Below are 25,522 nucleotides of genomic sequence, written 5' to 3'. Positions count from 1 at the left end.
AGTCAGCTGACCACCTACCGGTGTGCAGGGGTACTGCTCACGAAAAAAACGTGGGGATCCAGTCTGATGCCTAGTTAAATTCCATTGAAAGGAATCTGCGGCTAGAATTCTCTATTAGATATTGTAATTTAAAACAGGTCCAGACCTCCTAACTTTTTTAATGCAGGTTTACTTGCACTTTATACCTGCATTTCTTTATTTCTGTAATGTTTGTTGGTGAAAAATGGTTATCAAAATATTTCCCAGTACCTGTTAATTACTGCATTCATAAATATCAATAAATGAAAGGTTGGAAGACAAAATATACAGAAGCTCCTGGGTTCCATCTTCAAGAACATAATTGATGTTTTTCTTAAGCACTGAAAATTACCCAGTTTGTCAAATCCTTGGTGAGAGTGCTGTCAACATACCGCATTAACAAACACATCATCCATAACTTACTGCAGGTCATGACTTTAATGTGTAACTACAGAATGCATACATACAAGTGGGAGAACTTTTGTCCAAGAAATGGAAAGGCTACAAAACAATACAAGGACCAATACATTTACAAAACATTCAAAATCCTTACAAAATGGCCTGTATTGGTCCACTCTGAATATTTTCAATATTTTTTATTTTATATTTTATATTACAAACTTAAACTGTGACCTCTGAGTAGTTTATAGATGTATTGCCCTTCACACTTTATAATTTACAAGTCCTTTATGAGAGGGCAAATTCAAAGTTTTCATTCTTTACAAAAAATACAAACAGTGAGAACAGATTCTTCTCTTGATGGCTGGAGCATGGGTGTGCATTAGTCATAAGCAGGAAGGGTCATATCACTCCTTTGGTGGGAGGCAGATGATTTTAAAGATATACACCTCATACTATGTTAACTCTTTTCGCCCAATTTCACGCCAGATCCACCCCCAGACCAACACATTCACTTTTTACAGTTTTTTAAATGTATTTATTTTTTAACACAAATAAGTGATTAAAGGTCCAGCCCCGTCCCACACCCCCTTCAAAAACAAAAATAAAATAAATTACATAATATTGAATCCGGCTCTTCAATATTCTTTGGAAGTCTCGGCCTGTAAAGAAAAAAATCTCCCCACAGCTCCCATCTTGTCCATCCAAGTGCTTGGCATCAGCTCCTGTCTCTCAAAGTCAATCCTGTGGCAGTAGGCCTCCCACCATAGTTTCACAATTTGCACGCACCCCAAAAAAGGAATTGTCCAGGCTAAAATTTTCTCTTCAGTTCGATGTATTTACACAAGTTCAAAACAATATTCACAGCAACTTCTAGAATTTGGCGAAATGTCAAAAAAATATTTATATATTTATATTATTTTGATTGAAACATGCCCTCCACGTGAGGGCATTTCCCTGGAAGCTTGGGATCATCAGTACCCAAATAAGCGAGCTTGGAAAAGTCAGGTAGAGTGCAGATAGATTTTCCAGTTGACGCTTGTTGGATTTGGATACGGACCTCCAGGTGGTTACTTTATGCAGCACACATTTGTAGGCTCAAGAGATGATTACTCCAATCCTACTTAACTGGCACCAGTACCTTCCATCACTTGCTGAGCCTGCTTCTGCCCCATGCAACACTGTGCAACAGACTGGAACAACCTGCAACAGAAAGGACCAAAGCACCGGTCAAAAGAATTTCATTTGCAGTAAAAATGGGGCATCCCAGACCTCCATTCAGATCTTATGATTTGAATAAAACACGTGCCCCTCATGTGAGCACCTGGAAACAAAAACGAACATTTGAGCAGTAGTAAAACAAATTGAAGTCATATCCGATCTTATGATTCACAGACAAGTTATAGGGGCAGCTTAAGAAATGAAAGGTTCAAGCTAAGAAGTCTTATACGGACTGCTGAATCAAAGACCTATCAGCCCTCACTGAAAACGACCCAAAAGAAAATGGTTACCTACCCTGCAGCCATCAGTTTGTATCTTGTAGGACTGTAGATTAATATGCTCTGTATAAATCTGCCATCTAGAGTAAAGTATGGATGTTTACAAGTTGTTTTACTTTAAAGTGGTTTGAATCATAAGGTCGGTTATAGCTCCACCCTTAGCCTAAAAGGTAGCAAGTCAAAGACTCCATTTTAGATTATTTACACTCTAACTGGCGAGTAATTTAAGCGGAGTCTATTTCAAAGATAGTCGTAGATACTGGGATGAGGAACATAACCTGAAAGACATCTGTGATTAGTCACAGCTTATGGGTAGGAGGGTGAGCAAATGTGAATTTAAATCACTACACACAGTGATCAGATGGTTACAGTGTAACACCCTCTATTTGTAGCATGTGTGGCTGTAAAAATGTAAAAACAGTTTAAGTAGTTTGTAAATTACTTACTTCCCCAAGAGGCTGTTACCAGCCAGATGATGCAGAGGTTTAAAACAATGTATTCAGCATGTCTGGCCCACTAAAGACAGGCGGGGGTCTTTTAATGTTCACACAAACAAGTTACTTACCTTCGATAAAGCTTTTCCTGGCAGAAACTATCTAGCCGCAGAGCTCTCACCTTTTGAATATTTCCCAGGGGTCAGACTGGATCTGGAAACTTTTCATAGTAACTCTGCGTACTGGAAGGTGGCACCATAAGGCTTCACACTGATGCTGTTCTGGAGGGGACGTGTGGGGTATTTAAAGGAGCCACTACTACTGCTTTTGAGACGGTCCGCACCTCCTGACATGGAGCCCCAAAAGCAAACGGGCTACCTATGTGCAGATTCCAAGACTTAGGATCGCATTAAAAGGTAGTCTAACCACATAACTTAAGGGTTGGTGAGGATTCTGCAGCTAGTCTCTACTAGAAAGAGCGTTACCAAAGGTAAGTAACGGGTTCTTCTCCTAAGAGATTTCTAGCTGCATATTCCTCACCTTTTGAATATATAACAGTGTACCTAAAGGGAGGAGTGTAGGAGAGTGGGGTCTGCAATCCTATGGTCACCCCAGATTTTTGCTTTTTGCTTCATTGGTTTACGACTTTCCCTGGCTGTGGGCCTGCTAATCAGACCCACAGCCTAGCTGTTCTCTCTCTAAATTGACAAGCATATACTTTAGGTGCATTTACCAATTGGTACTGGGCCACCTTATCAGTCCCTGTACACAGGGCATAGGTGTACCCAGGGCCTACCAGGGGCTGAAGCATGTATTATCCCACCCCTGGCTGGCCATCTAAATCTGACACAACTGGCTGCACGACAGCTGGGGCAAGGTGGTGTAAACACCCTTTGCTGTAGATATAGTATACCTATATCTAACCCTAAAATGGACACATAGATTCCTATCAGTCACTCCTATGGAAGGCTTTATCAATCCTGAAGGCAGAGTGCTTGGAATTATGTGAGATGGTCCTCTGGCATGAGCTGAGCCCGTTTGCAGCTTGCGGAACCAAGTCCTAATAGCTGTTCCATGATAACGCTATACCATATACTCTTAAGTGCATTATCAACCTCGCGGTTAAATGCTAACTCTGGTATAGCATTATCAAAACATGTCGGGTAAGGTGTCATACAATTTGGAATACTACCCCCTCGCCAATTCTGGCGACGGGGGTAGCATTCCACCCTTCTAGAGGGACACAACATGTATGTAACTGTGAACCCCGGTTAAAGTTAACTCAAGCCTCAGCATCACAAAATGGATGCTGCAACCACAGACACAAGTCTGACCTCCTGCTGCTGGGAGTCCTTCCAGCGAGGATGGCTTGGACAAAGGGTTTCCTGCCTTGGGAGGTGCTAGCACCACCCCAGACAGGATTTTGTGTATTGAGGTAGGGAGGCCTGAAAGGAATGAGACATGCCTGGGGCACACAAGGTGCCCTGTGCATACACCGGTTCAAACCAGTTGCTGGGGCATCCCAGCCCCAGCTCTGGCGGGAAACCGGACAAAGGATAGGGGGTGTAACCACCCCCCTTCCTGGTCCCACCCAGGGGAGGGACCTAGTCAGTAGTGCAGCCCCCTTTAGGAGAATAAAGGTAGGAGCTGGTCCCATTCCAAATTAGATTATCCTGAACTATTCAACAAGAAGAAACTCTGGCCTTCGATGTTCTGCTCCACAGAAGACTGAAGAATCTCCCTTGTGGACAAGGAGTGTCCACCCTGCAACTGCAGGCACCATCAAGCGTCCAGCGGCTTCTCTTTGTCGTCTTCCCTCGAGGATCCAGACTTCAGAGCCCGACGAGACCCGGATTCCCAGACCTCTCCGACCTCTACCTACATCTGCAGCAAAGCTGAGACCCGTGGGTGCGACGAGACACGTGGGACCGGCCATCTTGAACGACCCTGCACTTCGCTTCCAGCACGACTCCCGAGGTAAACTCGACCAAGTGCTTTGGGGACTGAGAAGCCCCAACCCCGAGCAGCCCCTTCACCGAAGATCAGCCCTCCAGCATCCACGAGATCTGCGTGGGGCCCCTCTGCTTGGTTCCTGCTCGACGCGTTGTCTGGTCACTTGCCGGCTGGCTAGTGGCCTCCTAGACGACGAACCTTTGAATTTTCACTGCTGGTCTGGTTGCTCCAGACTGGCCCTTGCTCCCTTCCAAAAGAGGGGCACCCCGGACTCTCCTAGTCCGCATCAGACGCTTTCTTCACTCACCGCGTGGGTTGCCTTTGCCAAGGCCTGTTGCCTCCAATCCCGGATCCAACAACGCCGACAGAGAGAGCCTGCGTGGGACAGCTCGTGCCTCCATCCTGGTCGTCGAAGACCCCTCCTGGTCCACGTGGCTGCAGAGTCAAGCGTCCACTCTTCACCTGATCGCGACATCGACATCTGGTTCCTTCCTGGTTCCACTCCAGTCACTGGCTAGTGACTGTGAACACTGTCCCCTCTGCTTTCAGGTCTCCTTCTTCAACAATCCACCCTTGGATTGCACCGGACATCTTCCTCCTGGTCGCCTGCAGCAATGAATATGCTACTTACCAGTATGCATCTGTTCTTGGCATGTAGGGCTGCTAACATTCATATCTTAGCATTAGATCGCCGCCTAGTGTTGGGTCCGGATGATCGCACATTGTTGTCCTGGAAGAGTCTTCGAAGTATCCTGAGATAGGTGGCTCCTCCCCTGGACTACAGTGCGCATGGGCATCGGCTCCATCCCCAGATTGTTTTTCGCCATTGTGGCAGAAGATGGAGTGAAAAGTGTAAAGGATGTCCATGCTAATGACTGAATACAATAGTATATCTGCAGCTGCGACAGGCACCGGGGAGGAGGGTGGGCGATATGAATGTTAGCAGCCCTACATGCCAAGAACAGATGCATACTGGTAAGTAGCATATTCAGTTCGAGGCATGTGGGCTGCTAAATTCATATCTTAGCATAGAATACATAGCAGTCCCTCCATCAGCGGCGGTTGCCCGTGCCAGCTGCAGAAACCTGAAAGAGTGTTTTGAGAACAGCCTGTCCTACAGCAGCTTGCTGCTTGGAATGTACATCAACACAGTAGTGTTTGGTAAAGGTATGTGGTGTAACCCACGTGGCTGCTCTGCAAATGTCCTCTAAAGGAATGTTCCCTAGGAAAGCCATGGATGCCCCCAATTTGCGTGTGGAGTGCGCCCTTGGGGGTATGGTTAGAGTGCGCTTGGCCTTTTGATAACATATTTGGATGCACTTAACAATCCACCTGGCTATTCCTGCTTTTGAAATGGGGTTGCCTTTGTGTTGTGGTGCGAAGGCAACAAAAAGTTGTTTTGTCTTTCTAAAGGGTTGTGTCCTGTCTATGTAGTACATCAACGCCCTCCGTACATCTAATGTATGGAGCATTCTTTCCGCTACCGTTTGTGGGTTTTGGAAGAATGCCGGCAAGTCAATAGTTTGGTTGAGATGAAACTGTGACACCACCTTCGGAAGGAATTTGGGGTTAGTGCGTAGCACTACCCTATTTGGATGAATCTGAATGAAAGGCTCTTGGATTGTGAGCGCTTGTAGCTCACTAACATGCCTCAGTGACGTAATAGCTATTAGGAAAGCTACTTTCCACGTTAGGAACTGGAGTTCACACGAGTGCAGTGGCTCAAAAGGTGGTCCCATCAGTCTGGTGAGGACCACATTGAGGTTCCACACCGGAGCTGGTGGTGTTCTTGGGGGAATGACTCGTTTCAGACCTTCAAGGAAAGCTTTAATGGCAGGCACTCTGAAGACAGAGAGATGCTGCCTGTTCTGAAGATAAGCCGCTATGGCGGATAGATGTATCCGAATGGAAGTGTACGCTAGATTGCACTTGTAAAGATGCAACAGATAACAAATGATGTTAGGGATAGATGCTTCTAGCGGGTTGATGTCATTAGCAGTACAGTAAATGACAAAACGCTTCCATTTTGCAGCATAGCATGCTCTGGTAGTTGGCTTTCTTGCCTCCTTGATGATGTTCATGCATTCTGGAGGCAGGTTAAGGTATCCGAACTCTAGGACTTCAGGAGCCAGATCGCCAGGTTGAGCTGTTGCGGATCTGGATGCTGAATTTCTTCATGGTTCTGCGTCAAAAGTCTGGGCGTGAGGCGCAGTCTTTGATGCGGCACCACTGAGAGTTCGAGGAACGTGGTGTACCATGCTTGGCGCGCCCACGTTGGAGCAACCAGGATGAGAGTCATCGCGTGCTGCCTTAGCTTTCTTGCCACCAGCGGTATCAGAGGGGCTGGCGGAAAAGCGTACGCAAATTTGCCTGACCAGTTCATCCATATCGCATTCCCCTGCGACTGTGGGTGAGGGAACCTGGCGGCAAAGTATTGGCATTTTGCGTTTTCTTTTGTTGCAAACAGGTCTATCTCCGGATGACCCCACTGCTGGAAGTACGGGTGGAGTACAGATGGGTGTAACTCCCACTCGTGCATTTGATGGCTGTATCTGCTGAGCAGATCCGCCATCTGATTGTCCTTGCCCGGGAGGTGTTCTGCCATGAGGAAAATGTTCCTTTGAATGGCCCACTTCCACATGCTCTGAGCCAGATGAGACAGCTGTGGCGAGTGGGTGCCTCCCTGCTTTTGAATGTAGTACATCGCGGTCATGTTGTCCGTCCGGACTAACACAACCTTGTTGCACAGATGTACAATGAAGGACTTGATCACCATGAAGATTGCCATCAGTTCCAGATAGTTGATGTGCATCTTCTGTTGCTGCGTCGTCCATAGTCCCTGCACTGTGTAAGTGAGCAGATGAGCTCCCCAACCCTGGAGAGATGCGTCCGTCATCAGGATAATCTGTGGCACTGGCTCCTGGAACAGTCGGCCCTTGCAAAGGTTGTGTGGAGTCCACCAATGCAGAGAGTCGTATGCCCGACTGGTAACCAACACTAGGTCTGTTAAATTTCCCTGAGCCTGTGTCCACTGATTTGCTAAGCACTCCTGGAGCGGGCGCATATGTAACCGTGCGTGAGGGACTATGAAGATGCAGGAGGCCATCATGCCTATCAACTGCATGAACACTCTCGCTGGAAGCGAGTGTTGTGGTCTGAACTTCTGGATTAGAGACTGCATGCTGTCTATCCTGACTTGGTTTGGTTGAGCCATGGCCGTCAGGGTATTGATCGTCGCACCTAGAAACTGCCGGACATGTGCCGGCTGAAGATGCGACTTTGGGTAGTTCAACGAGAAACCTAGATTGTGAAGGAGGTGAATGGTAGTCGACATGTCCGCGGCGCACTGTAGTTCCGACTTGGCTTGAACGAGCCAGTCGTCCAGGTAGGGGTAGACATGGATGTTCTGCCTCCTGAGGTGCGCTGCTACTGTCGCCAGACACTTGGTAAACACCCTCGGGGCTGTGGTGACTCCGAAGGGTAGGACCTTGAACTGGTAATGCTTGCCTTGGATAGTGAACCTGAGGTATTTCCTGTGGGACGGGTGTAGTGGAATGTGGAAATAAGCATCCTTGAGATCTAAGGTTGCTAAGAAGTTCCCTTGGTTTAACAAGGGAAGAATCTGTTGCAGTGTAAGCATATGGAAATGTTCCGACAGTATGTACAGGTTGAGGGGACGTAGATCTAGAATGGGCCTGAGAGATCCGTCCTTCTTTGGAATAAGGAAGTACAGGGAATATACCCCTGTTCCTTACTCTCCCACTGGCACGAGCTCGATTGCGCCTTTTTGCAGCATCGCCACTACTTCCTGCTGCAATAAGTGCAAATGCTCTGCGGACATAGGCCGTTGCCTTGGTGGAATGTTGGGTGGAGTGGACTTTAACTCTAGACAATAACCGTACTGGACAAGTTGTAGCACCCACCTGTCTGTGGTGATGTTTCTCCAGACGGGCAGGAACTGCTGCAGTCTCCCCCCGACAGGTGTTAAGTGGTCGGGGGGCAGTGACAGAGAGTCACTGTTGGCTTGGGGTAGAGGAGCGGGAGTTGTTGTTTGCTCTGCCGCGACCTCTGTTGCTGTTATTTCTGTAACCTCCCTTGTTCTGTTTTGTGAACGAGGATTGTGCTCCACCTCTTGAGAATTGCGATTGCTGACCCATTTGTCCTCTGGTGACTCCACGTGCACCTGAGCGACGAAAATTATTGCCACGAAACTGTTGTGATTGTAGGGCCCCCATAGATTTAGCAGTTTCCGTGTCCTTCTTTATCTTTTCGAGGGTGGTGTCAACATCTGGACCAAACAGTCTATCAGGATTGACTGGCTGATTAAGTATGGTTGTCTGAATATCAGGTTTAAACCCTGATATGCGGAGCCAAGCTTGTCGTCTCAGCATGACGCTAGTGTTGATCGCCCTAGCTGCTGTGTCTGCGGCGTCAAGTGCACACTTGATGGCTGCGTTGGAGATCAGTTTCCCTTCCTCAATAAGCAGTTTGGTGCCTTCTTGAAACTGTGGAGGCAGGTGTTGTACAATCTGCTCTAGGGTGTCGTAATGCGCCCTATCGTAACGTGCTAAGAGTGCTTGTGTATTTGCAATACGCCAAAAGTTTGCAGCTTGTGCCGCCACTCTTTTGCCCCCTACCTCTAGCACTTTGGACTCCTTGTCTGGGGGAGGAGCTTCGCCCGTCGTCTGGGAGTTGGCCCGTTTCCTGGCATTTGCGACCACAAGAGAGTCTAGTGGCAACTGTCCCCGAATGTATGCAGGGTCTGCAGGTGCTGGTCTGTACTTTTTCTCGATACGTGGATTGACCACTCTCGCTCTGGTAGGTTCTTTAAAGATGTCAGCTGCATGCTTGAGGACTCCCTTGAGCATAGGCAGCGTTTTCACAGTTCTTTCAGAGACTGAAAAAGTGTCAAAAAGAAAGTCCTCTTCTACTGGGTCAGCATGCATGTCCACATCATGATTAGCAGCTGCCCTCTCAATGAGTGCATGAAAACCTGCAGAATCCTCTGTTGGGGATGCACGTGCACTGAAAGGCTGTGGGTCTTGCCCCACACTTTGGGTGCCTTGGTCACCAATGTCATCATATGCATCTGGATGTGCATCTGGTTCATTGATGGGGAAGGTGTATTGGTCCTCCTCATGATATCCCTCACCCTCCGAGTGTTCTGGTGAGGGAGTAGGGCTTCTTCTTGGAGGAGGCTGGATAGGTTCTATGAGGCCAGAAGCGTCCAGAGGAACCCTTTTTTTCTTTAGTGGGATGACATATGAGTCCAGAGGCTCAGAAGTAATCCTCCTTTTGTATAGGGTTAATTTGCCAGTGTTGGCGTCGATGAAATGCTCAGAATCGTCCTCTGATTCGGGTTCTCGACCTGAAGGTACCCCCGCCGTAGAAGAATCCGACTTCTTTGGCGTCGATTTCGTCGAAAAGGCCTTCGGAGCCTCTTTCGGCGGCAGAAGGAAGAGAAGCTTACTCTTAGGCTTTGCCGGCGTGTCCTTCGGCGTCTGAGGCGACGGTAACGGAGCAGACGTAGCAGCGGCCTTGTCCCTTATTCTCTGCAGCGAAGCGGCGATGGGGGACACTTCACTCACAGTGGCTTTTGGCGCTGACGAGGATGTCTTGACCTTCCCCTCGGATCCGACGTCATGGTGGCCTTTCGGAGTCTTGGACGCCGATGCAGTTGCCGCCGACCCAGAGTCCTTGGATCGATGCGCAGATGTGCCAACCGTCGATCCGTGTGCTTGTGTCGCCTCCGACTCCACTACGCGTCCGACGGACGGAGTCCCAGTCGGAACCGGAGCCGTGCCGCTGGCCTTGGCGTGCTTAGACGGTGTCGCAGCGGTTGATCCGTGCCGACCACCCTTCTTAGAGGATCCCTCCTCTGGCGCCGATTTTGACCCTGTGGAATCGACCGACTTCTTCGACTTCTGCGGGCCGGAGGTCGACGGAGCCGATGCGGCGGCGGGTGCAGTAGCTTTCTGTTGGCCGGCCGCCATTTTAGGGACGCTCGAGTCCTTAAGCTTCAGTTTCGTTTTCGGGTCGGCCATTTTAGGCGTAGTCGATACCGTCGGTTTCGATCCGGCCTGCCCAGCAAGTATGTCCGTGGCCGGGCCTGAAGGCGGGGCCGTGGCTTGCGGTACGGGGTCTTGGGTAAGGCCAACTGGCGATCCCGTGACCCGATCGTGATCTTCGAAACCTTTGGGGCATAGCTCGTCCCCTGAGCTATCTGCCGCGGCCCCATAAATCTCTTCGACGTACCCTACCTCGTCGACGTATTCAAGGCCTTGATCCACGACTCCGTCGTCGTCTTCCGGATCCGCCTCGACCTCCGTTTCGGGTGGGGATATTTGGAGATGATGACCCTGTTCATCTTCTTCTTGGTCGCCGAAGATGTTTTCTGGATCCGGGGCCGCTTGTCTGGCCTCCAGGCGCACCGCGCGCCGAAGCTTGAGAGTCTTTTTCGACCTGAATTGAGCGCAAGCCTTACACTTGCCGTCGTCATGGTCCGGTGAAAGGCATTTGTTACAGACCGGGTGCAGGTCTATATGTGGGTACTTGGACCCACAGAGCGGACAGTACTTAAACGGACTCCGCTCCATGCTGGAAATTCGTGGTCGTGTCGCGATGAGAAGGCCTCGATGTCCGAAGAGTGAAAAAACTCTGCTGAATCCGACTTCAAGAGTCGGAAGAACTCGAGACCGTGCGCAAACAATACCGACGCTATAAATACAAGGCCTTTTGGCCTTAAAAAGTTAGTTTTACTCGGTTCCGACAGAGAGAAGTCGAGACCGCATCCGAACCCAATGGCGGAAAAAAACAATCTGGGGATGGAGCCGATGCCCATGCGCACTGTAGTCCAGGGGAGGAGCCACCTATCTCAGGATACTTCGAAGACTCTTCCAGGACAACAATGTGCGATCATCCGGACCCAACACTAGGCGGCGATCTAATGCTAAGATATGAATTTAGCAGCCCACATGCCTCGAACCTTTTCTTTTAGGCTCCATAGACTTCAACACGAGAACCCGACGCACTTTGACACCTATGCACCCGCGGCCCGTGGGTGAGGTAACGAGAGCATTTCGGTGCTCAAGGGTAGTTTAATTGTCCTAGTGTCGAGTTCCACAGTCGTTTTTGTCATAACTAGTCAGGATTGTCCGTACTCACCTTTTACTTGAACTGTACTGTCCATAGACGTTGTTACGCATCTCGCGTGTGAGTTCACACTCTGCACACGCGTCCGTGGGCCTCCTATTACTTACCTGAAGTTAGTGTAGCGTGGTCCCATCGATCCTACAGCCTCTGGACAGCTCCATTCCTTTTATCGACTCTCACATTCCACTTACTTAGTATATGGTTTGTCGTGCCCCTAGGGCATCATTGTAATTTTGTGCAACTTGTAGTATTTTTCGTAAGAGATTGTCATGTGCTTAGCCCTCTGACCTCATAAGGAGTTCAGAGGTGTTGTTATTAATAAATATACTGTTTATTTTCAGAACAACCTGTGTGGTGTCCTTTCATCTGGTATTCAAGGGGTTATATTGTGGTGAAACAGCTGGCTTCACATGCCAAAAGAGTTTAGCCTAAGACTGCTTTGTCCATGCTACCATTAGGATAGCTGGTCTATAAGGTTGACTTACAACAGTTGTTTGGACTGATACAAGGTGATCACTAGAACTAGTGAGCATCATTTATCAGGCCAACTTCTCACAGGGAGCATGGTGAACTGGAAATGCTCGTGGCCTACCATGAACCGTAGGTAACGCCTGTGGGCCGGCAGGACAGGGATGTGAAAATAAGCATCCTGTAAGTCCAACGCTACCATCCAGTCTCCAGGATCCAGGGCAGCCAGGACCTGAGCCAGTGAGCAACTTGAACTTCTCCTTCCGGAGGAAGCAATTTACGTCCCGGAGGTCCAAGATGGGGCGCAGGCTTGTCTTGGGGACCAGGAAGTAGTGGGAATAACAACCACTCCCTACTTCCTGATCGGAAACGCACTAGATGGCCCCCTTGGCCAGGAGGGCCGTGACTTCCTGACGGAGAAGAGCCAAATGATCCCCAGATAATCGGTGAAACCGAGGTGGCATGGCTGGAGAGGGGGGACAGAAAGGGGAGCGAGTAACCAGCGCAGATTATCTGCAGTACCCACTTGTCCAAGGTAATTTTGCGCCAGTGGTGGAGGTGGTGACGTACCCTGCCACCCACTGGCGTGCTCCCTGAAGCTCGGAGTAGGAAGGCTTAGAGGCGGAAGCAGGGGTGGTGGAAGTGGACTGACCCGCTCGCTGGTTACCAGACCCACCCCTGCGGAAGCCACAGCTGCGGGGATGGTTCTGCACAGGCTTAGTGGAGGAGCGTGCTTGGGTGGTCTTACTATCGCCACAAAGGAACGAAAGCCAGACGCGGCAAAGCACTTCGTGGAGAGACCCAAAGACTTGGCCATGGCCCGCAAGTCTTTAAAGCGCTCCAGGGCATTGTCAGCCTTGTCACTAAAGAGGCGGGAGCCATCAAAGGGCATGTCCATGAGCGAGCTCTGGACATCGGGCGAAAACCCGGTAGATCGCAACCAGGCATGGCGCTGCAACGCCACAGTCGTGGAAATTGCCCTGCCCAAGGAATCAGCTGTGTCCAGACCACGACTGATGGCAAACTTCGCTGCATCCTTGCCCTCCGCAATCGCTTGGGAAAGGACAGCCTGGACCTCTTCAGAACACTGAGGCAAGACCTCTGCTACCGAATCCTACACGGCGTGGGTGTAACAGCCCAATAAGCAGGCAGTATTGACCGACTGCAACCCCAAGCTGGCCAAGGAGAACAACCTCTTGCCATAATGGTCCAGCTTCTTAAGAGTCCTTATCCGGGGGACCCGTGGGAAAGGCACTCTGCGACACCGAGGCCTGAATGACCACACACTCAGGCGCGGGGTGAGTGGTCAAGAAGGCAGGGTCACCAGGCGCTGAAGCCTAGCGACGTTCTTATTCACCGGTGTCCCAGAAGCCAGCCGAAACCAAGTACCTAAGAGGACTTTGGTAAGGGCCTCATTGAAAGGGAGTAGCGGTTCTGACAAGGTAGACGCCATCTGGAGCACCTCCGTAAGGAGGTTGGTCTTAAGGGTCACCATAGGGAGGTCGAGATGGAGAGCCTCCGCAGCTCGAAGCAGCACCATAGTGTAGGAAGTGCCCTCCTCCATAGTAGGTGGAGGGGAGGCGAACCCCGGGTCAAAAGACACATCAAGGTCACCCGCATCTTGAAGGTCATCCACCCAATCCTCCTCAGAGTCACACTGCCGCGAAAGAGGTCCTCGGAGCCATCCAAGTCCTCATCAGACTCCGGAGTAGAAGGAGCCGGCCGTGGTGGCAGGGCCAGAGCCGGAGAGAGGGCCAGCGGCACCGGGAATGGCGCAGGGAACGGAGCTGGCCGGGGCCGAACTGGAGCTGCATCCCAATGTAGATCCCAGGTCGGAACGAAATGGTCCGAAAACCGGTGCAGGGGCGGGATAAACAGCACCCAGTGTGGCGCCTATGGCTGAACCTGGGGCGGCGCTGGGGCCGGAGCCAAGGGTGCTGGATCCAGTGGCTCCGGGGCCAGCACCAGAGGCGGTGCCGCCGGGCCAACAGGATCTGGACACGGGACCGCGGGGCCCGCAGGCGCGCCGGCAAGAGCCCGAGGCCTAAACAGGCGGTCCATGGCAGCAAGAGACTTGCATCTGTTCGGGAGTCGCCGACGGACCTGGGTATAGCGGGTAGGCGCAGGGGCGGAGCCGAGCCCCTGTCCTCTTCCTCCACCTCCGAGGAGCGACGTCAGAGACCGAACACGCTTTTTCGAGCGGTCCAGCGAACGGCCCCTAGACCCAGAGCAGCAGTGAGAGGAGTGCCGGACCTCCAGCAACTTCCACCGCCGCTCCTGCAAGGCCTTCGGAGCCATGGCACGGCAGTCCCGACAGTCCCGAGAGTCATGGTCGATCTCCAGGCAGTAGAGGCAGACATCATGGGGGTCCTTCACCAACATTACGGCGGCAGGACCCAGAAGACTGAAAGCCGGGCATCCTTACGTGCACCAGAAGACAAGAGAAGGAGACAAAAGTCTCAAAAAAGTGGTGAAAAAATTACCGAGGTAGGTGGTCAATCCGGATCTGCACTTCACAGCGGAAAAAGAAAGAACTGAAGTCAGCGCACATGGGTGGCACCTAAGTAGTCTCCGTGACGTCATCTCAGCGCTCACGTCGCCAGTGACGGAGCCGCACGACGCCACCTACTGGCGCGCAGGGGTACTGCTAAGCAGAAAACTTTCTGGATCGAGTGACGCCTGGGGAACATTCCAAGGTAAGGAATCTATCACTAACATGTCTCTTTCAGATAGCGGGTCCCAGTCCAACAGACAAGGCAAGGCGCCCCATCCCCGCAGGCAAGGGGAACCCCCACAGCAAAACACCAACGATCCCACAGGGGCGTGGGAAGAAGAAAGAAGAAAAGAAGAAAGAGGAAGCTCATTCACACTCAACAGAGCAATCAAGGGCAAGGCAAGGGGAGGCCGAAGCAACCCACGCCCCTACAGGGTAACAGAACCTCCATCCAAGGCCAAGTGAAGGAAGAGAAAGAAGATCAATCAAGAGGCTCCAAGGAGACAACGGAAAAAGAAGGAAACCCACCACATCCGGAAGTCAATAGACCAGACAGAACGGCACAGACAGCAATACGCAGTCGGAAGCAGGAAGAGTAGCCCGGGGAACCAAAGAAGACCAGGCAGGCTACGTCCGAAAGAGGGAGGAACACAAGAACCATACCAGCCCCCAGGACAGCAAACATGAGGGCGAAGGGGGGCCCGGACAGACCTCAGAGAGGGTCCGCAAACACGACCCAAAAATAAGCAGAACCAGAGCCACGACGCCAGGCAGCAGATAGCAGGACAGCGCAGCAACCCCGGAGAAGGACACCACGGGGCACCACCAAGGCATTCCAATTCAGCAACAAGGGAATTGCACCTGCAATGTACATAAACGCCACAGAGAGCAGAGGCCCGAAGGCGACCACAACTCCCCAGCACAGAACAAGCTATACAACAGCTACCACTACCCCACACAGGGTATATGTTAGTCCCAAAACATGGGAACCCTCTTAGGAAGAAACTTCCACAGCAGAGGACAACAGAAAGAGCTGCTGGGAAAAACCCCTGCAGAAGGCTTGTCAAGCAGCGAAGAGAAAGAACAGAAGGCCTAATCTCAGGGCCAACATAGTGTGGATAACCCACAACAAAACACACAGTCAAGAAGGGCCAGCCAGCAGCCAACAGAGCCACAGTCCCAACAAAAGATGACTCGGAGGCACATGAATCACACAACCGGGGCGACCCGCCCCAACAAAAGAACAGCTCCCAAAAACCAGATCAACTCACAGGTCAATGAGGAGGAGCCCGAAGCCCCGCCAAGAACCTCCGAGTGGCCGAGTCTGCCAGGGCGTGGAACAAGAGTGCCATCTAAGGGAAGATCCACCAGCTGTTCCCGCACATTTTCCGGGAACACACGGTCCCGAAGCCAAGCATGGCGGCGAAGGGGAACCGTAGAAGCCATGGCATGACCAAGCACCTTCAAGATGTCCAGAGCGGAGCGAAGAATAAACGCTGCCAGCTCCCAGCCATCTAACGCATGGTGCCACAAGTCCACACCAGCACCCTCCCGGGAAGCTGCAGATCCAAGGGACTCCGCTGAGTCCCACAAGCAAGAGGTGGCCCTAGCCAACACACAGAGTGTTAAAGGCCCGCAGAGCCGCACTGGTCGAAGCCAACATATTGGGGCCCCAAGAGTCCAGCCAGCGGGCCTCCCGTGAAGGTGGAGACAACACGACAGCAGGGAGGGAAAGGCAGTCTGCAAAAGAGGGCCACTGGCAGAGGGAAAGACACCGGGTCCCGTGGCACTGGAAGGTGCCGGTGCAGAAGGTGTTGGGGCACGGGATCCGCTGTGGCGGGGCGCGCCCAAGTCCCAGTCAGAGAAGAATGGAGCGAACCCTCAAAGGGAAGCAGCAGGTCCCTCCCACCAGAGCTTTGGTGAAGAACCTCCAAAAGATGATCCGTGGGGAAATGGGCAGCTGGATCACCCATGTGCAAGATTCCCACAGCCGTGGAAACAGCGTGAGCGAAGGCCGCACCCGCCTCTGTAGGGCCCCGCGGTGGGGAAAGCAGCTCCTCCGTGGGCGACAGCTGCAAGCTAAGGCGGACATCCCCTAAGCCAAGTGGAGTGAGGAAGGGCCAAGCCCGGAAAAGAGAAAGAGGCGCCAAGGAGTGGGTGACCTGTGGTTCCTTCAGCGAAAACCGCAGCCGCGGCGAGGAGCCTGTAGGAAGGTGGATATCTGACTATGGTTACCCCCAACTTTTTGCCTAGTGTTTAGCTGGTTTTTGACTTAGTTGGCCTGGGATCCTGCTATTCAGGACCCCAGGCTTCCTGCTCTCTCTGTTAAAATGCACTCCATGTACCTTAGGTACACATCTAATTGGTATTGGGTCACTCTTGTAAGTCCTTGTACAGTGTACCATAGGTACCCAGGGCATAAGTGCACCCAAGGCCTACCAGGGGCTGCAGCATGTATTATGCCACCCCTGGCTGGCCACCCAAAACTGACACAACTGGCTGGTAATACAGCTGGGGCAAGGTGGTGTAATCACCCTTTGCTTTAGATATAGTTACCTATATCTAACCCCAAAATGGACACATATTCCTATAAGTCACTCCTATGGCAGGCCTTATCAATCCTGAAGGCAGAGAGCTTGGAATTATGTGAGATGGTGCTCTAGCATGAGCTGAGCCTGTCTGCAGCTTTCGAAACCAAGTCCTTTAGCTTTTTCCATGATAACGCTATACCATATACTCGTAAGTGCATTATCAACCTCGCGGTTATTGCTAACTTTGGTATAGCATTATCAAAACATGTTGAGTAAGGTGTCATTCGATTTGGAATACTACCCCCTCGCCAGTTCTGGCGACGGGGGTAGCTTTCCACCCTTCTAGAGGGATACGACATGTCCATAACTGTGAACCCCGGTTAAAGTCAAACAGAGCCTCATCATCACAAAATGGATGCTGCCACCACAGACACAAGTCTGACCTCCTGCTGCTGGGAGTCCTTCCAGCGAGGGAGGCCTGGACAAAGGGTTTCCTGCCTTGGGAGGTGCTAGCACCACCCCAGACAGGATTTTGTGTATTGAGGTAGGGAGGGCTGAAAGGAATGAGACATGCCTGGGACACACAAGGTGTCCCTGTGCATACCCCGGTTCAAACCAGTTGCTGGGGCACACCAGCCCCGGCGTGAAACCGGACAAAGGATAGGGGGTGTAACCACCCCCCTTCCTGGTCCCACCCATGGGAGGGACCTAGTCACTAGTGCAGCACCCTTTAGGAGAATAAAGGTAGGAGCTGGTCCCATTCCAAATTAGATGATCCTGAACAACTTTACAAGAAGAAACTCTGGACTTCGACGTTCTGCTCCACAGAAGACTGAAGAATCTCCCTTGTGGGCAAGGAGTGTCCACCCTGCAACTGCAGGCACCATCAAGCGTCCTAGCGGTTCACTTTGTCGTCCTTCCTGCCGGAACCAGACCTCAGAGCCCGACGAGACCCGGATTCCCAGACCTCTCCGACCTCTACCCACATCTGCAGCACAGCTGAGACCCGTGGGTGCGACGAGACACGTGGGACCGGCCATCTTGGAGAAACTGCACTTCGCTTCCAGCACGACTTCAGAGGCATCCTCGAGTAAGTGCTTTGGTGATTGAGAAGCCCCAGCTCCGAGCAGCTCCTGCACCGAAGACCAGCCCCCCAGCATCCACGAGATCTGCGTGGGTCCCTTTTGCTTGATTGCTGCTCGACGCGTTGTCTGGTCACTTGCCGGCTGGCTAGTGACCTCCTAGATGACGATCCACGAAATCTACACCGCTGGTCTGGTTGCTCCAGACTGGCCCTTGCTTCCCTGAAAAAAGGAGAAGCCCCCCGGACCCTCCTGGTCTGCACCTGACGCCTTTTCCACTCACCGCGTGGGTTGCCATTTGCCAAGGCCTGTTGACGCTGAATCCGGAACAGACACCGCCGACAGCGAGAGCCTGCGTGGGACAGCTCGTGCCTCCATCCTGGTCGCCGAAGACACCTCCTGGTCCACGTGGCTGCAGAGTCAAGCGTCTACTCTTCACCTGATCGCGACAACAACATCTGGTTCCTTCCTGGTTCCACACCGGTCACTGGCTAGTGACTTTGAACATTGTCCCCTCTGCTTTCAGGTCCTCATCTTCCTCGATCCACCCTTGAATCGCACCGGACATCTTCCTCCTGGCCGCCTGCAGCATCCTTCTTCAAGGCTCCATAGACTTCGACGCGGAAGCCCGACACAGTTTGACACCTATGCACCCGCAGCCCGTGGGTGAGGTAACAAGAGCATTTCGGTGCTCAAGGGTAGATTGACTCTCCTAGTGTCCAGGTATCCTGTCGTTTTCGTTATAACTAGTAGAACTGTCTTTTACTTACCTTTTCGTCATTTGTTCTACCCATTGACTTCGTTCCGCATCTCGCGTGTGAATTCACACTCTGCACACGCGTCCCTTGGGCCTCCTGCTACTTACCCAAGGTTAGGGTACTGTAGTCCCAACGATCCTACAGCCTCTGGGCAGCTCCATTTCGTCTATCGTTCTACTCAACCCATTTACTTAGTATATGGTTTGTCGTGCCCCTAGGGTACAATTGTAATTTGTGCGATTCACTGTATTTTTCTGAAGATTATTGTTATGTGCTTAGCCCTCTGACCTCATAAAGAGTTCAGAGGTGTTTGTTATTAATAAATATATTGTTCATTTTCATAAAAACCTGTTTGGTGTCCTTTCATCTGGTATTCAAGGGGTTATATGTGGTAAAACAGCTGGCTTCACATGCCAAAAGAGTTTAGCTTAAGACTGCTTTGTCCATGCTACCATTAGGATAGCTGGTCTATAAGGTTGACTTACAACCAATCACCATAAGGGTTGTTTGGACTGATACAAGGTGATCACTAGAACTAGTGAGCATCTGTAGGAGAGTAGGGTCTGCAATCCTATGATCACCCAGATTTTTGCTTTTTGCTGCACTGGTTTACGACTTTCCCTGGCTGTGGGCCTGCTAATCAGACCCACAGCCTAGCTGTTCTCTCTACCCAAATTGTACTTAGGTACTGAATTGGCACTGGGCCCTCTCCAAGTCCCTGTACCCAGGGCTGAGGTGCACCCAGAAGTCTCCCAGGGGCTGAAGCATGTATTATGCCACCCCTGGATTGACTAACTAAAACTGACACAACTGGCTGCACGACAGCTGGGGCAAGGTGGTGTACTCACCCTTTGCTTTAGATATAGTATACCTATATCTAACCCTAAAAATGGACACACAGATCTCCTATCAGTCACTCCTATAGCAGGCCTTAACAATCCTGAAGGCAGAGTGCTTGGAATCGTGTGAGATGGTGCTCTAGCATGAGCTGAGCCTGTCTGCGGCTTTCGGGATCCATCCCTTAGCCGTTTCCATGATATCGCATACCATATACTCTTAAGTGCATTATAATCCTCGCGGTTATGTGCCAACTCTGGTATCGCTTTATCAAAACATGTCGAGTAAGGTGTCATACGAATTGGAATACTAACCCCATGCCAATTCTGGCGACGGGGTTAGCATTCCACCCTTCTAGAGGGACACGACATGCCTGTAACCTATAACCCGGTTAAAAGTCAGACAGAGCCTTAGCATCCACAAAATGGATGCTGCCACCGAGACACAAGTCTGCCCTCCTGCTGCTGGGAGTCCTCCCAGAGCAGGAGATAAGGACAAAGGGTTTCCTGCCAGGGGCGGTGCCAGCACCGTCCCAGACAGGGTTTTGTGTATTGTAGGTAGGCAGGGCTTTAGAGGAAGGTGACTGCAAGTAGCACCCCGGTGCTCACTGTGCATAGGCCGGCTTGAACCAGTTCCAGGGTCCCTCCAGACCCTGTGCTGGGGAAAAGCCCGCCAAGGAAGTGGGTGTAACCACCCCCCTCCTAGTCCCACCCATAGGGCAGGACTTAGTCGCGTGCCAGCCCCTTTTTACAGGATAAAGGTAGAGACTGGCCCCCTTCCAAATCAGATCATCTTTGAATCCTGAAACTACTTTCTGCGAAAGGAACTCAAGACTTCTTCCTAAGATTTCTCCCTTGTGACTAAGGAGTAGTCACCCTGCATCCGCAGGCACCATCTAAGAACACTGCGGTCTGCTGTAAGTCCTTCCTCCGGAATCCGACTGCCCAGCTCGACGAGAACCGGCTTCCCTGGCACCTCTGACCTCTACCCACCTCTACAGCCCAGCTGAGAACCGTGGGTGCGACGAGACCTCAAGGGACCGGCCATCTTCAAGACTGCACGACTTCTTTCCAGCAAGCCCGCCGAGTGAATTCCTGGTGAGTGCTTTGGGGTCCGAGAAGCCCCGACTCTGAGCAGCTCCAGCTCCGAAGTGCAGCCCCCCAGCATCTCCACGATCTGCGTGGGGCCCTTCTGCTTTCCGCTGCTCACCGCGTTGTTTGGCTACTAGCCCGTTGGCTTGTGGCCTTCCTGACGACGCCCGACGACATTTCTGCTGCTGGTCTGGTTGCTCCAGACTGGCCCTTGCTCCCTTCCCGAAGAGGAGCACCCTGGACCCTCCTGGTCCACTCAAGACGCCATTTTGAGTCCACCGCGTGGGCTTGAATTAGCCAAGGCTTGTTGCCCAATCCTGGGTAACTTCGACGCCAACGACTTCATCCTTCGTGGGACAGCTCGCACCTCCATCCTGGTCGCCGACAACGCCTCCTGGTCCGAGAGACTGCAGAGCCCAGCAGCGCCCACTCACCTGACTGCGGTGACTTCGCCCGGTGCCATCCTGGTGCCCACTTAATCACTGGCTAGTGATTCAAGAACTTGGTCCCCTCTGCTTTCAGGTTTTCTTCTTCCTTGATCCAGGCTTGGATCCATCGAACTTTCCTTCACTGGTCGCCTGCCAGCAACTTCTTCCTTCCAGGCTCCTGGTCCGGCAACGAGATCCCCGACGTCTTTTCAGACCTATGCAGCTGCAGCCCCTGGGCTAGGTAACTTCGGCACTCCGGTGTCCCAGCATAGCCTCACTATCCAAGGGTCAGGATCCACTGTCGTTTTCTCCCTACCAGGTCGGGTTCGCCCGTGAACACTAACTTTGCCTTTACTAGCCTCCATAGACTTTGTCCCGCATCCCGCGTGAGAGTGCACACTCTGCACCCGAGTCCCCTAGGTCTCCTAGAAGTAATCTAACGATTCCCTAGTCAAGTCCTAGCGATTCCAAAGCCTATTAGTACTGTACTTACCTGCTAGTAATTTCGCATTCCACTTTTAAAGTATATGGTTTTTCGTGCCCCTCGGGCATTTGTGGATAACGTGCTAACTTAAGTATTTTCGTAAGAGTTTTGATTGTGTGCTTAGCACCCTGTCCTCATAAAGAGTACAGGGTTGTTGTGATTCTAATAAATACATTGTTTATTTTCATAACACTTGTGTGGTGTCCTTTCACTGGGTGTTCAAGGGGTAATGTGATGGTAAAACAGCTGGCTTAACACGCCCTCTAGAGTCTTAGCCTTAGACTGCTCGTATCCATGCTACTAGGATAGCTGGTCTATAAGGTTGACTTACAACCAATCATCAATAAGGGTTGTTTGGACTGATATATAGTGATCACTAGAATAGTGAGCACTGCACATCAGGCCAACTTCTCACATTGGTGAGCAGCGGTTGGGATTTGAGCTTGCTGTTGTTTTACCACACATGCCCTAAGAATATCTTGTGAAAGATCACATAAGTACTAAAGGTACATATAACTTAGCTTAGAATACTCTGAGTTCTACTGAACCAGCTGTTGTAGCTCCTAGGGCCTAGCACACCCTAAACTACAACTCTAGCAAGGGATCAGTAGGCAAACATATAGTGTAGGTAAGTGCACCACTTACACCTCACTAGAAAAGCATGTCGACTCAGGGGGACTCTACTGAGACTCCCCTGGTCAGTGTTGACCCTCCACAGGTCACTTCAAGATATGCAGCTCTCAGTTTTCAGGAGATGAGACAAATCTGTGTCTCCAGGAAACTGAAGCAGGGGTCTAACCCCACCATTCCCTTTCTGATAGGTCTCTTAGAGACATATGATGCCAGAAAGCTCTCTCAGTTACATGAGAGCATGCCAGCCTTAGAGGGAACCTCTGGGGATCCAGACCTCCCCAACACTGATTCAGCAGTTGAGGAGGAGGATGAGGAGGTACTCTCTGGGGATGAGGTAGACAAGGGTCTTGAGGTAGTCAGAAGGCTAACTAGGACCAACTTAGACTTACTTGGGCTAGGATCTGGGGGCCCCCCAGTACTAACCCGAAGTGGGCCTAACCTTGGAGTTAGGAGAGATAGATCTCTTTCTAGGGACTCCAATAGATCTCTGCACTCTAATGCCTCTTCTCAGGGGAGAAGGAATCCTCCACAGAGGAGGTTTACTTCCCCTCAGAGAAAGGAGCATGAGGCTAGGATGAGACAAGCTGAACTGAGGATTGAAAGGGAAGAAATTGCCCTGGCCAAAGAGAAGCTTGCCCTGGCAAGAGAGCAGCAGATGAGTGGGCTAGCTCCCACTGGTGGCAGCAATCTCCCAAGAGATAGAGAGAAGGGTTTAGATACTAAACACCTGACTAAAATAGTGCCCCCCTTTAAGCAAGGGGATGACATCCAGAAATGGATGGCTGCTCTGGAGAGGGCCTGCACTGTGCAGAACATTCCCCAGAGTCAGTGGGCAGCTATACTGTGGCTCTCCTTTGATGGTAAAGGTAGAGATAAGCTCCTCACTACAAGAGTGGAGGATGCTAACAATTACCAGGTCCTGAAGAATACACTGGTTGATGGGTTTGGTTTAACCACTGAGCAGTACAGGTTGCTGTTCAGAGACACCCAGAAAACTCAGTCTCAGGACTGGTCTGATTTTGTGGATTGTGCCACTAAGGCTTTGGAGGGCTGGTTGCTGGGTAGCAAGGTTACAGATTACACAGGATTGTATAATCTAATGATGAGAGAACAAATTTTGAACAATTGTCAGAACCAGTTGCTGCACCAGCACCTTGTTGATTCAGATCTGACCTCTCCCCAAGAATTGGGAAAGAAGGCAGACAAATGGGTCAGGACAAGGATCAAGCAGAACCAGAACCAGAACCAGGGTGGTCAGAAGAAAGCAGACCAGAAGGGTAATGTTAAGAATGAGCAAAATGACCAGAAGTCTTCACCAGGTCCCCAACAAACCAAAGAGGGTGGGGGTCAGGCTTCCCAGAAGAAGAAGACTCAAGAAGGCCAGTCAAAAAGGTGGTGCCAGTACTGCAAAAGTAAATCTCACTGGTTTAGTGAGTGCACCAAAAGAGGAGGAGGACAAACTCCTGCCACTACAGCTCCTAAAGCAACTGCACCCCCTAGTACAGTCAGTAGTGGTAGTGTCACTCCCAAGGCATTAGTTGGGTTAACCTTGGGTACTGAGGGGTCTGACAACTTAGTTGGCACACTCACTCAGGCTGTCCTTGTCTGTACAGGGGATATGGATATGTCCCCTGAAATAAGTCCCAATACCTTGGGCAAATACAGGCAGACACCTTTGATTAATGGCAAAATGGCTCAGGCCTATAGGGACACTTGTGCCAGTGTCACCATGGTGACACCTAACTTTGTGGACCCTGGACAGATCATGCCAGGTACTGATTTCCTGGTGACCAATGCCAGCAATGTCACTACTAGTCATAGTGTGGCAATTGTAGCTTTCTCCTGGGGTGGAGTGAAGGGACAAAAGAAAGTTGTAGTCAGTTCAGACCTCCCAGTTGATTGTTTGTTGGGCAATGATTTGGAGTCATCACAATGGTCAGAAGTGGAGCAGAGGACTCACATGGAGATGTTAGGCTTGCCAGCACATGTGCTTGCTGTTACTAGGTCACAGGCCAGAAGATGCCCCACTGAACAGGTGCTGGATCCTGAAATTATGGACCAGACACCTCCCAAGAAGAAGAGCAGTAAGGGTAAGGCTTTGCCTTCCCCCTTGCCCCAGGTTGAGGATCAAGTCTCTGAGGAGGCTGATCTAGCAGAGCTGAGGGAAACTGAGCCTAAAGAGCTTGAACTTGATCAAGTTGAGTTTCTGGGCTCAGGGGGACCCTCCAGAGCAGACCTGGGGAAGGAACAGTTGAGCTGCCCTTCCCTTGAACCCCTCAGACAGCAGGCTGCTGCTGAGGCTGCAGGGAATGCCACAGGTGCCCACAGGGTATACTGGGAAGATGGACTCCTGTACTCTGAGTCAAGAGACCCCAAGCCTGGTGCAACCAGGAGGCTGGTCATCCCCTTGTCTCTGAGAGGTTTCCTTCTCACCTTGGCCCATGAGATTCCCCTTGCAGGTCATTTAGGTCAGACAAAGACTTGGGACAGGCTTGTCTCACACTTTCACTGGCCCCATATGAATGAGAATACCAAGGAGTTTTGTCGCTCATGTGTCACTTGCCAAGCCAGTGGTAAGTCAGGTGGCACAACAAAGGCCCCCCTCATACCACTACCTGTGGTGGGGGTTCCCTTTGAAAGAGTGGGGATTGACATTGTTGGTCCAATGGAACCCCAGACAGCATCAGGACACAAGTTTATACTGGTGGTGGTGGACCATGCCACCAGGTATCCTGAGGCTATTCCCCTTAGGACCACTACAGCCCCTGTAGTGGCAAGAGCCCTAGTTGGAGTGTTCTCCAGAGTGGGTTTCCCTAAGGAGGTCGTTTCTGACAGAGGTACAAACTTCATGTCAGGATATCTGACTGCCATGTGGAAAGAGTGTGGTGTGAACTACAAGTTCACCACACCCTATCATCCACAATGCAATGGGCTTGTTGAGAGATTCAACAGGACCCTGAAAGGGATGATTCATGGACTACCTGAACCTCTTAGGAGAAGATGGGATGTCCTGATCCCCTGCCTCTTGTTTGCTTACAGAGAGGTCCCACAGAAGGGGGTTGGCTACAGCCCTTTTGAGCTTCTGTATGGGCATCCTGTAAGGGGACCCCTGTGTTTGGTGAAGGAAGGATGGGAGAGACCTCTCAAAAAGCCTGCAACCAACATAGTGGACTATGTACTTGGTCTCCGCTCCAGGATGGCTGAGTACATGGAAAAGGCATCTAAAAACCTTGAGGCCAGCCAGGAACTTCAAAAAGCTTG

General features: G+C 51.2%; 1 protein-coding gene across 7 annotated transcripts in view; it reads right to left on the bottom strand.

Annotated features, from left to right (window-relative positions):
- Positions 1-437: 437 nt before the first annotated feature.
- The window catches only part of CNOT1 (CCR4-NOT transcription complex subunit 1), a 1,826,813-nt gene continuing 1,801,728 nt past the window's right edge, over positions 438-25,522 (bottom strand). For all 7 annotated transcript variants that reach the window (XM_078668607.1, XM_078668606.1, XM_078668608.1 and 4 more), the window contains one exon: positions 438-1,620. In XM_078668607.1, coding sequence (XP_078524733.1) covers positions 1,542-1,620 — 79 coding nt within the window. In that variant the 3' untranslated portion in view covers positions 438-1,541. The remainder of the gene's footprint in view (positions 1,621-25,522) is intronic.

Source organism: Lissotriton helveticus, chromosome 12 (assembly GCF_964261635.1).
Source record: "Lissotriton helveticus chromosome 12, aLisHel1.1, whole genome shotgun sequence".
Lineage (NCBI taxonomy): Eukaryota > Metazoa > Chordata > Amphibia > Caudata > Salamandridae > Lissotriton > Lissotriton helveticus.
This window is presented reverse-complemented; position numbering and strand designations above follow the sequence as displayed.